Here is a 15,529-nt window from a genome sequence, read left to right on the forward strand (position 1 = left end):
CTGGCGTATCAGCCGAAGCTGATAGAAGGCACTTCTGGCCACCGCCTCAACCTGGGAGACCAGGGAGAGGCTTGGATCCAGAAGCACCCCTACACTGCGTACCTGTTCCTTCTGGGGAAGTGTGACCTCATCCAGAACAGGCAGATCAAAATCATCTCTCGAGTTCCGACCCCTCATAATGAGTACCTCCGTCTTAGCCGGATTCAGTCTGTTTGTTATCCCTCATCCAGCCCATCACCGACTCCAGGCAGGCATTTAGGGAGGTTATGCCCTCTCCCGATGATGCTGACATGGAGAAATAGATTTGGGTGTCATCTGCATACTGATAGCACCCTGCACCAAATCTCCTGATGATCTCTCCCAGCAGTTTCATGTAGATGTTAAACAACACTGGAGACAATATGGAGCCCTGGGGCACACCATACAAGAGTTCAGATTTTGAAGAACAGCAGTCTCCAAGGGACACCATCTGGAACCTGCCTGAGAGGTAGGAGCGGAACCACTGCAAAGCAGTGCCTCCAACTCCCAACCCCCTCAGATGCTCCAGAAAGATACTATGGTCGATCGTATCGAAAGCCGCCAAGAGGTCCAGAAGGACCAACAGAGTCAAACTTCCTCTGTCAATTGCCAATTGGAGATCATCCATCAGGCCGACCAAGGCAGTCTCCACCCCATAGCCAGCCCGGAAGCCAGTTTGAAATGGGTCAAGATAATCAGTTTCATCCAAGACTGTCTGGAACTAGGAGGCTACCACCCTCTCAATTATCTTGCCCAGCCACAAAAGGTTGGAAACAGGCCTGTAGTTGTTCAAGTCCGAGGGATCCAGGGTAACCTTCTTCAGAAGCAGTCTAATAATTGCCTCCTTAAGACAAGTAGGCATCCTACCTTCCCTCAGAGATGCATTTATAATCTCTACCAGGCCTTCTACAACAACTCCCCTGCCAGATAATATAAGCCATGTCGGACAAGGGTCAAGAGAACAGGTGGTAGGCCACACCATTCCAATCAGCTTGTCCACATTCTCAGGAGTCACAAACTGGAACTGATCCAACCTAATTGCACAAGAGGAGTCGCTGGACACCTCCACATCAGACACTGAAGTAATTGTGGAGACGGAGTCTAAGTCGGCCCGAATACGAGAGATTTTGTCCACAAAGAATTCATTAAACACATCACAGCGGGTAATTGATGGTTCAGTATTCTGATTCAAGGGAGGAGGGGCACATACTAGCCCTCTCACAACCCTGAACAACTCCGCCGGACATGAACTTGCGGATGCAATACGGGCAGAAAAGAATTGCTTCTTTGCCGCATGTATCGCCTGAGCGTAGGTCTTCAAATGAGCTCTATGTTGCAATCTCTGACTTCCAAGACTCTATGTTGTCGGATTCAAGCTGAGTCTTTCTCCACTTGCTCTCCAGTCACCGCTTCAGCCCCCATAGTTCTTCCGTATACTAAGGAGCCAGTTTTGAAGCAGGTCGAAGAGGACGCTTAGGAGCAATCATGTCTACTGCCCCAGTGAGTTTGCTGTTCCAATTCTTCACCAGGGAGGGCATCAACATGATCACCAGCAGAGCCAACACTAAATCCCCCCAAGGCTTCTTGAAATCCTGTTGGATCCAATAACCTTCTCAGGTGGATCATTCTAATAGGTCCCTTGCCCCTGCGAAGGTGGGAAGTGATTGTGAGTCCAACCTAACCGTCCATGACAATGGGGAAATCACAGGATTCCCCACCCACGGAACAGCACCCTGATCAGACTGAAAGACCAAATCAAGCATGTGACAAGCAATGTGCGTCAACCCTGAGACCACTTGGGATAGGCCCATAGTCCTCATGGCCACTATGAACTCCTGAGCCGCACCGGACAAATTGGTCCCAAAGTGAACATTGAAGTCCCCCAGCACCACAAGCCTGGGGGACTCCAACACCAAGTCCGAGACCAAGTCCATCAACTCAGTTAGGGACTCCGTTGAGCAGCGGGGTGATCGGTGCACCAACAGAAGTCCCAGTCTATCCCTGGTCCCCAGAATTAAGTTCACACATTCGATATGGTCCGACACTCTAACGGAGATCCTGGTAAGGGAAAGGTTATTCTTATAGACCACAGCCACTCCACATCCCCGCCTACGGTCCCTCACCCACTCCTCAACAGAGTAGCCTGGAGGAAGAAGCTGGGACCACACTGGGCCCCCAGCCTCCACCAGCCAGGTCTCTGTAATATATACCAGGTCAGCACCTTCATCCAGAATCAAATCATGGATGGTTTCTGATTTGTTCTGGACCAACCTGGCATTACAGAGGAGCAAAGTGAGGTTCCATGGATGATCGGCACTGCTCCCTAAGGTCAAAGAGCTGGCAGGACAGCCAGAAGGGGAGACAGCTTTTAGATTTCCAAGTCCCCTTCCCCTGTAACAGCCCACTGACCTGCTAACGTTTCTTCTTCTGTTCCCCACCACGACCAGAATGACTGCCTCACAGTCAGTGGACACGACCGCTGTCTCCCCATCTCCAGTTAAGCCCAGACACATCCTAAGTAGGGATGTGCACGAAGTTCCTTCGGCACCGGCGGAAGGTCCTTTAAGGGCGGGGGAGGGTGCACTTACCCCTCCCGCCGCATATGAAAAAGATCTTGGATAAGCTCCATCACTGTTAAGCCCCTCGGGGCGGCAGCGTTCCTCCCTGCCGCCCCGTTTCTGTCATCGGCCGGAAGTGGCCAGAAGAAGCAAGCGCGCGCACCTGCACGGCAGATGGGCGCGTGCACGCCTGCAACGAGCGCACGCGCGCTTGCTTCTTCCGGCCACTTCCGGCCGATGACAGAAACGAGGCGACAGGGAGGAACGCTGTCGCCCCGAGGGGCTTAACAGTGACGGAGCGCCGGCAGGGGATATGTGGCGGGAGGGCTAAGTGCACCCTCCACCGCCCTTAAAGGACTACCCCCCGCCGGTGCCGAAGCACTGAAACGGCCCCTGGAGCCGAAACGTTTCAGAGGCCTCCATAATGGCCTTCGAAACGTTTCGGAAACAAGCCTAATCCTAAGATTATCTCACCCAGGGCAAATTAAAACAAATATAAAAAGATTCTGTTGGGAGCAGAATAATTATTTTCTGTGCTTGAGTCCTGTTCAGCTTTATGAATGAGAGATCATTGTCATGTCAATCATTGCTCTGGTTACCACAGACTGAATTACTCTCTGCTCAGCCACTGAGCTGTTGTTCTATTGCTGAATATGCTTATATTCTTCAATCTACTTATAGCTGCTGTCAGCTTCTCTTTCATGGCAAGTTATTCAAGTCATCATTTTTCAAGAGGTCCCAAATCCCTCAGCCAGATTTGACCGAAGAGTATTGATGAGAGGAAAAACAAGCTATCCTCCATTTTGCTGATGTGCTTTAGTTTGTCCTTTATCCCTATAATTATAGGAATTGCATGGCCTAAAAAGCATTCTTATTCCATGTGAAGGAACAATGCCCCTGTATTATAGGCCCTGTATTATATCATGTATTGATATTCCCAAACCTCTTCTGGTAAATAAACCCTGATAAATTAATTGTATTGTATTATATTCCCAAAACTTCATTATTATAAATAGAATTCTGTGGTTGCAAATTCCTGTGCATGGAGAAGGCTGGTAGGGTCAAATGTTCAGTCTTGTTTTTCTGTAGTTTCACATTAGGTTTAGCATTTGACAGTTGGTTTTTGAAGGGAAAGGATAATTTTAAAAAGAGGGATTTTTTGTTCTGATTGGCTGGGCTGAGGAACTGATGGGCAGAGAAACTGCATAAATTGGGAGTGTATAGAGAGGGAAGACGGAATCCTCAGAGAAAGTCCTCAGAGTCAGAGGTCTGGAAGATGAGTCAAGAGTCTGCTGGAGAGAGAACTAAGGAGTCCAAGAGAGAGTCTTGGAAGTCAGAGAAGTCAAGTCTGCTAGACAGAGTCTGAGCTGAAGGTTGAAGAAGACAGAGTCCTAGGAGGGAAGTCAACAAGAGTCTGCCGGAGAGGACTAAGGAGTTCAAGAGTCAGAATCCTGAAAAGTGAAGTCAACAGAGTCCCAGTAGTGAGTCCTGGGAGAGAGTTCTGAGGGAGAGACCTGGCAGCAGAATTTGGTAGTCTGCAGAGAGTAAACAACAACAAGAAGAAAAGCCTTCAAGCTGAAATCACTGAAGAAAAGGAAGAGCCAGGCTGGATTGAGCCCCAGACCTGTGCCATACTCAGAACAAAGAGTCTGCCCAGCAAGCAAGTAAAGAAAGCACACTCTGAGTCCTCTGAGTACAAGAGGCAGGTAGTGATTACATATCTCTACCTGTATAGAGGCAGGTAGTGATTACATTTCTCCAGCTTTTTATTTTTCCTGACCTGCTCTGTAAGTAACTGTTTTGAGTTTGTGTTTTTTCTGTAAAAGAAATGTTTTAATTGAACCAATTTTTCTAAAGTAAAATTTCTTGTTAAAAAATTAGAAGCTTGTTGATTGTCTCCACCCCACACCTATAAGCCTTTCCACATTGCTGAGGTTTGTTTTTGGTTTTGTTTTGTTGTTGAAATTTTTGATAAATGTGAAGGGCTATTGATTTTTTGATAAACATATATCACATTTTAACATATTTAAAATGTTTAACATAACATTTACAACATAATATACAATATTACAACATAATATACAACATAACATATAATAATATACAAATATACAATATACAAATAATATACAATATACAATATACAAATAATATACAACATAACAACATAATATACAATATAACATTATGTTAACATTTAACATAACATATATCACATGATAAAAATATATCACATAAACATGATATCACATTTTGATAAATGTGAAGGGCTATTTACCCAGCCATACCAAAAGTTCTCTTGGTGGCAGCAGTAAAAAAGTTTGGAGGAATAGATAGCTGTTCCTCCACATGTGGTGGCAGTGGTGGGATCTGTCACCCAAGGTAGCATGGTGGGATAGCTGTTCCTCCACACTCCCCCTGCAAGAGTTCATCACAGCACTGGTAGGACATATTTAAATATGATTAATCACTTTAGCTTTCAGCTTAATTTTGGTGTTGCATACTCTCACCTTTTCCAGTGAAATATCATACACTCTCAACTGCTTCAAAGTCTGATTACCATAGAGCTGCTATAGAATAGCTGCACTGCAACATTGCTCTTCACAGTACAGGCTATTTTTTGCTTCTCTCCCCTCCTGATAGCAGCCCTTTCCACTTGCATAAATATGTCCCCGAGGGCTGTGTGACCCTCAGGAACATATTTCTGGCAGTGAACAGGGCTTTTGCAGGGAAAGCAATGAAAATTGCTCCATCCACCCACACTGGGCTGTGAAGCAATGCTGCAGCACACTATTCCACAGTAGTTCTGTGAGGGTAGAGCCCATCTTTCACCTTCATAGTGCTGCAGAAGATGTGGGCCACTAAGTGGAAATCTTGTAGTGTGAAAGGAAACCATAATCTATTAAGTCCTTGGTTGTTAGTATCCATTTTTTTAAATGCACTCCTGCTCAGCTGTTTTCCATTCCATATGTCCACTAGGACATAGCTTTTTTAGAGCAGTTACTCTCAGGGCTGTGATGCTGTGTCTCTGTAGAGTGAAATGATAACTGACTGGCTTCTTGGTATTGTTGCTTTTGATATCAAATTTGTGACCACTTAGTTATTCTCTGAAGGCCAGTGCTCTGTGCAGATGGCCAAGGACCACTTGGTGCATGATATGCAGTATGCCACATTGGTGGATGCACAGGTATAGATGCCATGTTTCTGGTAGATGGTCTACCAAAATACATTTGGTCTGCACACAGCATTACTTTCGTGGATTAAAGACATAGTTGGCATATAGGTTTGCTACATGGCCTTTTGCCTCATTGTAAATTAGATGAGAAGGCTTTGTGGTTTGTAGGCAGGAATTTCAGTTTTGGTGGTATGATAACAGTAGTGTCCCTCCTGTGCCTTCTTTTAGACATGGATCACTTTCAATAATAGGCTTTAATTATGTTATGATGCATTTTAAATTACCTAGTTGAGAACTGTAAAGCATAACCAGTGGAGTTCTTTTTGGCTGGTTTTCACCCCCAGCTCTGCATGCTGAAGGCTGACACAATGCACAAGAATACATCAACCTACTAATGCTGTCTTTGTGTAATTTGCATAAGTTGTGCAAATTCAAAATTTGCACAAATTGTGTCACACAAGAGGAAGCCAATTATAGCCAATGGGTTTATTCTTGTATGGCACAATTTGCAAATTTGTGATTTTTCACAAATTGCACAAATGGAATGTTACTAGGCTGATTTACTCTTGCTCAGTATGTCAGCCAATGAGATTTGGGGGTGACCATCCTTTTACAGAATGTTGGTATCTAGAAAACTTAAAGTAACGTTCAAGTTGGTTGCAGGATGGAAAGAATTGAAATTATATCCATGGAAACCTCTGCTTGGGACTCACTCACTCATTGATTGACATGAAACCTACCTGTGAAAAAAGCATGTTTCTATCTTTCATGGTTTGGTCTGTGAGTTTCATGTCACGATGCCAACAGCAACTGTAGAATGAGATGGCTTTCAGATGTGCAGCAATGTTACTCCAAGATGAAATATGCCAAGTCAAAGAATTGTGCCAAATCAAAGTGCTAAATATGTCAAGTGAAAGTAAAACACACTAGAAATGTATTCTTAGAGAAGAAAGAAGGAACAAACAAGATGCTTCCAATTGAAGATGCTTCTTCATCTTCAACAGCTGACCTATGGAGTTCCAACACAGGGCATACATGGGTATAAATTAAACAGTCTTCAGATAAAGGGAGAAACACTCGAATATTCTGAGTGCAGCCTTAGAAATGCCACACACTGAGTATGCTGCTAGCAACTAGCTGTAGACTGGAAAGGGGATTGCCATGGCTGTATTCTTAGTAAGTGGTCTGGTGTTTCTGTTGGTATATGAAGATTTACATATGCTAATAAGTAATTCATTGTTTGAATAACAGTTTTTTCCTAATAGATGAAAGTAGTTACTTCTACTTGTTTTACATGTTTAGCTATATAACTTGAACTACTTTTCATAAAGGGGTAGTCATCACAATTCAACTACATTCAAAGTAGTTTTCTGCACATTACTGCTTTTCAGCCTTGAGAAATGTGTACAGTGACAGTGCTGCACAGGCTGAATCAATCTTATAACAATAGGATCCACTAACAAGTTGTTCCTAACTTTCTCCTTTAGGTTTTCGATGACTGCCATGAAGGCGGTGAGATAGCTCCCTCAAACTGTATTTATATGATGGAATGGCTAGAATTTTAACAGCAAAATAATAACCATCAACTAGTTTCCTGCAACCTAAGTTTGATGAATCAGTTGTTGAAGAGTGGACCCTTTTCTTCTTGGGAAGAAGTACCCTGGGCATGGAGTCAAGTATTTTTGAAAATGCTGATTCTCCTTCCAAGGAGCGCTACTGAGGCTTGAGGGCTGTGTGCCACAGGATTGAGATTCTGAAACTGTTTCCATGTTTGTTTTCTGTACAAGAGATATACAGGCATAAATAAAAAGTAAACAACAACAAGAAAAAAGACCTCTCAAAAAGCTCTGTATAGCCTTCAGGGAGTCAGAGTCATAACTAGGAGACAGAGCAAGTTTCTTATTGCACAAAATAAAATAATACTGACTGGCATTTTGCAGAGTGTTAGAACTGTGTAACAGGAATGCGTTGCTGGATGACTCCGAATCTCAGCTACACATAGCGTGTTGTTGAGCAGGGGAATGAGGGGGAGGGGGGATTTTTCACTGTTCTCTCCTCCCTCTAAAAGGACTTTTTGATTTCAGGAATATATCCTTGAGGGCTGTGCAGTACAAACCTTCATGTAATTCCTAAATATAAAACAGGATCATAAGTGTATATAGAAAAAGATTGGGAAAGCTGCACCTGTTTAATTCCTGTTTGGCCATTTACCACTATACTCCAGGGCACTTATTTTTCACAACAAATTGCTGAACTCTCTCAAGCAGTCCTCTGTGGAGGACCAAAAATTGGTTTGTTATGTATGCAGAAAGTGATTGGGAAAGCTACACTTGTTGAAATGTAGTATTACTACATTTATATTAGAAAATTGAGGCAATATGTTTTCTCAGAATGAACTGGAGATCTCTTGGTTAAGGTTTACAATACAGTACTTCCAATTTTCAGAGAAATGAAGTGGAAAATGTTTTAAACTGAAAGGCTGGAATGTTAGAGGCGGCACCCCCGCCCCTTCACATGCCATTTTTAGGAAGAAAGTGAGTTGAATACTGAACTATGGCAAGGATGGATCAATGTATGGGAGCCTTATAAGAATATGAGCCTGGTGGTAACATAAATGGAAAGCAAAAGTCAGTGGTATAACTTTATAAAAACTATGATATTTGAATTAAAATACATTTAAAACTACTCTAATTCAGGCATGTTTGATCATTTCTCTAAAATTTGGGTAGATTTTACCCTTCATTCAAACTCCCTCATAATGAATTTCATATGAGTAAGATGAATCATCTTGATTTGGGGGGTAGGGTGTTGTTTTTTAGATAGTTTTTAGATAGCACTTTACTAGTGCTCTTCTTACCTTTTTTGTCTTCCCTCTTCACCAAATGACTTGTGATACATCTTGCCCTTATTTATTTAGTTAAGTCAACTAGTGCATTTATAGCCATCCTTCAGCATCAACTTCCAAGGTGGCAATAACAAGCTCTGATGGGGACCATATGCAAGAATTGAACATAGGCCTCTCCATTTTTGGAGAGGGGGTGCCTATGCAGGGGGTTTGTTTGTTTGTTTGAGGTGACTTTCTCCAACCCACTACTGCTCCAGGAGCAGCAGGCAGCAAGCATCTGTCACTCTTGCTACCTGGGAGATCTAGGCGGCAGCAATGACTGACGCTGACTTCCAGCACTCTTGGGTAGCTCACAAAGCAGGCAAGATCATGTGAAGCATCTGTACACCTTTGCTGGGAAAGAACTGTAAGAACATGCTGAAAGCTAAAACAAAACTTTATAAGACAGGATAAGGGCTCTCAAACCTCATAAGACAATATCTCAAGGATTTATTATAAACCTAGGCTCTGGGCCACTGACAAGAATAAAAGAGCTGCCAGCAGCGTAATATTAGATATTATTAGCCAGAAAGGGCAAGTTTTGAGCAACCATGTAGTGGCTGTATTCTCCCCTTCCAAAGCAGCTTATCCATAGCCTTGGAATGCTATAACTGAAATTAATCTAACAGAACTGAACTAGATTGGACATATTTTGTGTATTTATTAAATGTATATGCCACTTGACTCCAGGCGGTTCACAAACTCACTGTGGCCTGTACTGCCAAATGTATGGTGTTGGGGTCAGACCAGATATAAGCAACTTTATCTTTAAAGGATTTAGCAAATGTCACTGCAGGCAGCTGAAAGTTCAGCCACGTAACTCAGAGGGGAGACTGAAGGAGCCCATTCTCAGCAGCACCAGTGGGCACAGCAGTGACAGTTATCATTTCTTCACCACCAATACCACTACAGAGTAGCCTCAATAATGAGCTCTCGCTTTTGTGTGACAGAATTTGCTGTGAGTTTTCTTCATTCTGATTCTCCCTAGCTCATTTCTCCAGCTCCCTGGCAAAGAAAGGAGACATACTCTGTCTAGCAGCAGAGGATGCTTGGGAGTGATTGTATCAACTGTCCAAGTATTCTCTTGGAATACAGAGCAAAAAGGCTTCAAGAGAAACACCAGCCATGTCAGCTGTAAATTCCCTGAGGGGTCTCTGGAATCCATAGACATCTGAGGGCAGATGCCTATGGAAATATTCATGAAGGAAATGTTCTGCCAGTGACAAGGACATCAACAAGACATGTTGTCAGATCATCCTCCTACCCAGTCAAGAATGCAATGTCCAGAATATGACCTGCAACACTGGGTAGATCAATTACATATTGAGATAGCACCATGGTTGTCATGGCCTCCATAAAGTCCTGAGCCACCTCCAACAATATATGCATAATGGAGAGGAGAGCTGGTCTTGAGGTAGCAAGCATGATTTGTCCCCATAGCTAAGCAGGGTCTGCCCTGGTTGCATCTGAATGGGAGACTTGATGTGTGAGCACTGCAAGATATTCCCCTCAGGGGATGAAGCCACTCTGGAAAAAGCAGAAGGTTTCAAGTTCCCTCCCTGATTTCTCCAAGATAGGGCTGAGAGAGATACCTGCCTGCAACCTTGGAGAAGCCGCTGCCAGTCTGTGAAGACAACACTGAGCAAGATAGACCAATGGTCTTACACAGTATATGGCAGTTTCCTATGTTCCTATGACTGCACTGTCACACAACTCTGCTGGTGCACTTTATGCACTTTTGCAACTTTTCAAACATTACATTCCACTGCATGCATAACGTTGCACAGTATCTTAGTATGTTTGAACATAAGAACAGCCCTGCTGGATCAGGCCCAAGGCCCATCTAGTCCAGCATCCTGTTTCACACAGTGGCCCAGCAGATGCCATTGGGAGCCTACAGTCAGGAGTTGAGGGCATGCCCTCTCACCTGCCATTACTCCCCTGCAACTGGTACTCAGAGGCACCCTGCCCTTGAGGCAGGAGGTGGCCTACAGCCCTCCGACTAGTAGCCATTGATAGACCTCTGCTCCTTGAAGTCATCCAAACCCCTCTTAAAGCCATCCAGGTTGTTGGCTGTCACCACATCCTGTGGCAGAGAGTTCCACAAGTGGATCACGCGTTGTGTGAAAAAGTACTTCCGTTTGTTGGTCCTAGACCTTCTGGCAATCAATTTCATGGAGTGACCCCTGGTTCTAGTGTTGTGTGAGAGGGAAAAGAATCTCTCTCTCTCCACTTTCTCCACACCATGCATGATTTTATAGACCTCTATCATGTCTCCCCGCAGTCGTCTTTTTTCTAAACTAAAAAGCCCCAGGTGTTGTAGTCTTGCCTCATAGGAAAGGTGCTCTAGTCCCCTGATCATCTTGGTTGCCCTTTTCTGTACCTTCTCCAGTTCAACGATGTCCTTTTTAAGATGTGGTGACCAGAACTGTACGCAGTACTCCAAGTGTGGTCGCACCATAGTTTTGTATAAGGGCATTATAATGTTAGCCGTTTTATTTTCAATCCCCTTCCTAATGACCCCTAGCATGGAATTTGCCTTTTTCACAGCTGCCGCACATTGAGTCGACACTTTCAACGAGCTGTCAACCACAACCCCAAGATCCCTCTCCTGGTCCGTCACCGACAGCTTGGATCCCATCAGCATATACTTGAAGTTGGGGTTTTTCGTCCCAATGCGCATCACTTTACACTTGCTAACATTGAACTGCATTTGCCATTTTGTCGCCCACTCCCCCAGGTTGGAGAGATCCTTTTGGAGCTGCTCACAATCCGTTTGAGATTTCACTACCCGGAAGAGTTTGGTATCATCTGCAAATTTGGCCACGTCGCTGCTTACCCCTGCTTCTAGATCATTTATGAATACATTAAAAAGCACCGGTCCCAGTACAGATCCCTGGGGGACCCCACTTCTTACTTCCCTCCATTGTGAAAACTCTCCATTTATACCTACCCTCTGTTTCCTGTCTTTCAACCAGTTAGCAATCCACACATGTACTTGTCCCTTTATCCCATGACAGCTAAGTTTCCTCAGGAGCCTTTGATGAGGAACTTTGTCAAAAGCTTTTTGGAAGTCCAGGTAGACTATGTCAACTGGATCACCTTGATCCACACACTTGTTGACACTCTCAAAGAAGTCCAAAAGGTTGGTGAGGCAAGATTTACCTTTGCGGAAGCCATGCTGGCTCACTCCGAGCAGGGCCTGTTCTTCTAGGTGCTTTACAATTTTATCCTTGAGGATGCTTTCCATCAATTTGCCTGGAACGGATGTTAGGCTAACTGGCCTGTAATTTCCCGGATCTCCCCTGGATCCCTTTTTGAAAATCGGTGTTACATTTGCCACTCTCCAGTCCTCTGGTACAGAGGCCGATTTCAGGGATAAGTTTATTTATTTATTTATTTTTGCATTTATATACCGCCTTTCGTTAAAAAGATAACCCCAAGGCGGTTAAATATTTTAATATTTTAAATATTTAATAAGTTAAATATTTTAGCAAGAAGGTCGGCAATTTCACATTTGAGTTCTTTGAGGACTCTTGGATGGATGCCATCCGGCCCTGGTGATTTGTTAGCTTTCAGTTTTTCCAGACAGTTTAGAACATCATCCCTTGTCACTACTATCTGACTCAGCTCTTTAGCCTCCATCCCTAAGAAGCCTGGTTCAGGAACAGGTATATGCTCAGTATCCTCTGCCGTGAAGACAGATGCAAAGAACTCATTCAGTTTCTCTGCAACCTCCATATCCTCCTTAATAATCCCTTTCACTCCCTCATTGTCTAATGGCCCAACCGCCTCCCTGGCAGGTTTCCTGCTTCTGATGTACTTAAAGAAGTTTTTGTTATTCCCCTTGATACTTTTGGCTAAATGTTCTTCAAACTCTCTTTTTGCCTCCCTTATTGTCACCTTGCATTTCTTTTGCCAGAGTTTGTGTTCCTTTTTTTCTCTTCGTTTGGACAGGCCTTCCAATTTCGGAAGGAAGTCTTCTTCCCTTTTATGGCTTCCTTGATGGTACCCGTTAGCCATGCTGGCATCCTCCTGGACTTAGTGGTACCTTTCCTCCTTTTGGTAATACAATCTAACTGGGCTTCTAGTATTGTGGTTTTGAGTAAACTCCATGCACTCTGGAGCGAAGTGACTCTCCTGATTTCCCCCCTCAGCTTTTTTTTCACCATACTCCTCATTTTGGAGAAGTTTCCTCTTCTGAAATTCAAAATGTCCGTGTTAGACATCCTTGGTGATTCTCTCCCCGCATGTATGCTGAATTTGATGGCACTATGGTCACTGTTCCCTAAAGGGTCGATGACACTGACATCACGCACCAGGTCCTGGGTGTCACTCAGAATTAGATCTAAGGTCGCCTTCTCTCTGGTTGGTTCCATGACCAACTGTTCTAGGGCACAGTCATTTAGCATATCTAGAAATTTGACCTCTTTGTCCTGACTTGAATGTGAATTTACCCAGTCTATGTGTGGGTAGTTGAAATCACCCATTATTACAGCCCTGCCTCTCCTTGACGCCTCCCTGATTTCCTCCTGCAACTCCCAGTCACTGTCATCATTTTGATCCGGAGGGCGATAGCACGTCCCCAGTAGCACGTTTCCTTTCCGACCTTGTATAGTCACCCACAGGGTTTCTGTGGAGGACTCCAGTCCACTTAGGTTTTCTAGCTTATTAGATTCTATCCCTTCTTTAACATACAGTGCTACCCCTCCTCCAAGGCGCCCCTCCCTGTCCTTTCTGTAGAGTTTATACCCAGGGATAACAGTGTCCCACTGGTTCTCACTGTTCCACCATGTTTCTGTTATGCCCACTATGTCTATTTCTGCGTTAGCAACCAAGCACTCCAGCTCACCCATCTTGGTTCGGAGGCTTCTGGCATTGGCATACAAGCCCCTATACGCTGAATCTCTCCCCTGATGTATGCTACTCTTTTGACTCTTTGACCTGCTGGCACAGGCTCCCATCTGCTCTTTATGCGGTTTTGCTCCATCCCCTTCTGTTTTATTTGCATTCTTTGCAGCCTCACACTTTAAAGGATGGCTTTTGCCAAACGGGATACTGCCCAACTCCCATTGGCTGTTCCCCAAGTGTCATTTTAAAAGCTGCTCTGCAACCTCTTTCATTTTAAGCGCCAGCAGTCTGGTTCCTTCTTGGTTCAAGTGCAGCCCGTCCCTTTTGTACAGGCCTTGCTTGCCCCAAAATGTGTCCCAGTGCCTAACAAATCTAAACCCCTCCTCCCGGCACCACCGTCTCATCCACGCATTGAAACCCCTCAGCTCTGCCTGTCTCACTGTACTTGCGTGTGGAACAGGTAGCATTTCTGAGAATGCTACCTTGGGGGTCCTGGACTTCAAAATGCTACCTATCAGCCTAAATTTGGCTTCCAGGACCTCCCGACTGCATTTCCCCACGTCGTTGGTGCCGACGTGCACCACGACAGCTGTCTCCTCCCCAGCACTGCCTAGGAACCTGTCTAGACGCTGCGTAATGTCCGCAACCTTCGCACCAGGCAGGCAAGTCACCGTGCGGTCAACACGCGGGTCACAAACCCATCTCTCTATCCCCCTAATGATCGAATCACCAACTACAAGGAGGCCCCCACCCCCCAGAGGAGTATCCCCTGTGCGAGAGGATATGGGCTCATCATCCACGGAAGGGGTCCCTTCTAAAGGAGCATTTCCCTCTTCCTCAGACTGATGTCCTCCTTGCCCAAGACCTTCATTCTCCCTGACAGCAGAGGAGCTACCGGCCCTGGAGTGGGATGCCTCTATCACATCCCTGAAGGTCTCGTCCACATGCCTCTCTGTCTCTCTGAGCTTCTCCAGATCCGCCACCTTGGTCTCGAGGGAACGGATTTGTTCCCTGAGAGCCAGGAGCTCCTTGCACCGAGAACACACCCACGACTTCTGCCCATGGGGCAAATAGTCATACATGTGGCACTCTGTGCAATACACTGGGAAGTGCCCCTTCCCCTGCTGACCTTCTATCTTCATACTGTTTTAGTTAGCTCTTTACAGTATTTAGGGAGCTTATTGTCCGTTTATTAGATATTTTGTTAGGATAGGTCTCAGCTGTAATGGTCAGCTATTTAACTGTCCAAACAGCCTTTCCCAAGAATATGAGGGATATGAGGGAGGGATATGTACTTACGTTCTCTTCTCCACCAGGCTCCTTGTGATCGCAATTGTGATCACAATTTCAGGGGCTCGTTCCAGGCTCCCCCGCACACTTCCCGCTAAACTCCTGCAAAACTCCTACGTCCTGTTTGCTATCCCTGTTCACTATGCTCTGTTCGCTATGCTCTCGGGCCTTCACCTCATATGTAGAGTAGCCTTCCAACTGTCACACAGGATGAGAGCCGTTTTAATAATTGTTCACTTATGGTGAGTGATAAATTTTCTGGGTTTTTAATTTTTTTGTATGCTACAGCTTTTAATCTCCTTTAACACCCACAATATTTTTAATATATTACACCAATGACCTGCTGGAGGGTGAAGGAAATTGTTCAAAAGGGATTAATTGTGAATTTATAAGCCCTGACATTTTAAAGGATTATTTATCACAGGGCGCTCCCACATATATTTCATTTTTGAAATTTGAGCATCTTTTCATTAGAGTTTCTTAGTGGTGTGCAACACTTATAAACAGTATTATTTCTTTAGTTACAAAACTAAATAAAACTAATATTACAATAAGGCAGCACAGTCGCAGCCGGGCCTACCGCCACCTCCCCATTGCAGCCACCGCCTGACCGCCCACCCTTCCGCTTCCGGTCTGCCATGCAGCTGGCTAAGATAAATAATTATATAGATATGTAAGTGAAGCCTGGGCTCTCCAGTTTCTGTTTCCTTTCAAAACGTGAAATATATTAAGCATTTTGCCCATTTTTAATTG

General features: G+C 44.6%; 1 protein-coding gene across 2 annotated transcripts in view; it reads left to right on the top strand.

Moving 5' to 3' along the window:
- Positions 1-7,683, top strand: part of POLR3F (RNA polymerase III subunit F) — a 34,299-nt gene extending 26,616 nt beyond the window's left edge. For both annotated transcript variants that reach the window (XM_053313599.1, XM_053313598.1), the window contains one exon: positions 7,239-7,683. In XM_053313599.1, coding sequence (XP_053169574.1) covers positions 7,239-7,316 — 78 coding nt within the window. In that variant the 3' untranslated portion in view covers positions 7,317-7,683. The remainder of the gene's footprint in view (positions 1-7,238) is intronic.
- Positions 7,684-15,529: the final 7,846 nt, after the last annotated feature.

The sequence above is a fragment of the Hemicordylus capensis genome, chromosome 4, assembly GCF_027244095.1.
Source record: "Hemicordylus capensis ecotype Gifberg chromosome 4, rHemCap1.1.pri, whole genome shotgun sequence".
Classification (NCBI taxonomy): domain Eukaryota; kingdom Metazoa; phylum Chordata; class Lepidosauria; order Squamata; family Cordylidae; genus Hemicordylus; species Hemicordylus capensis.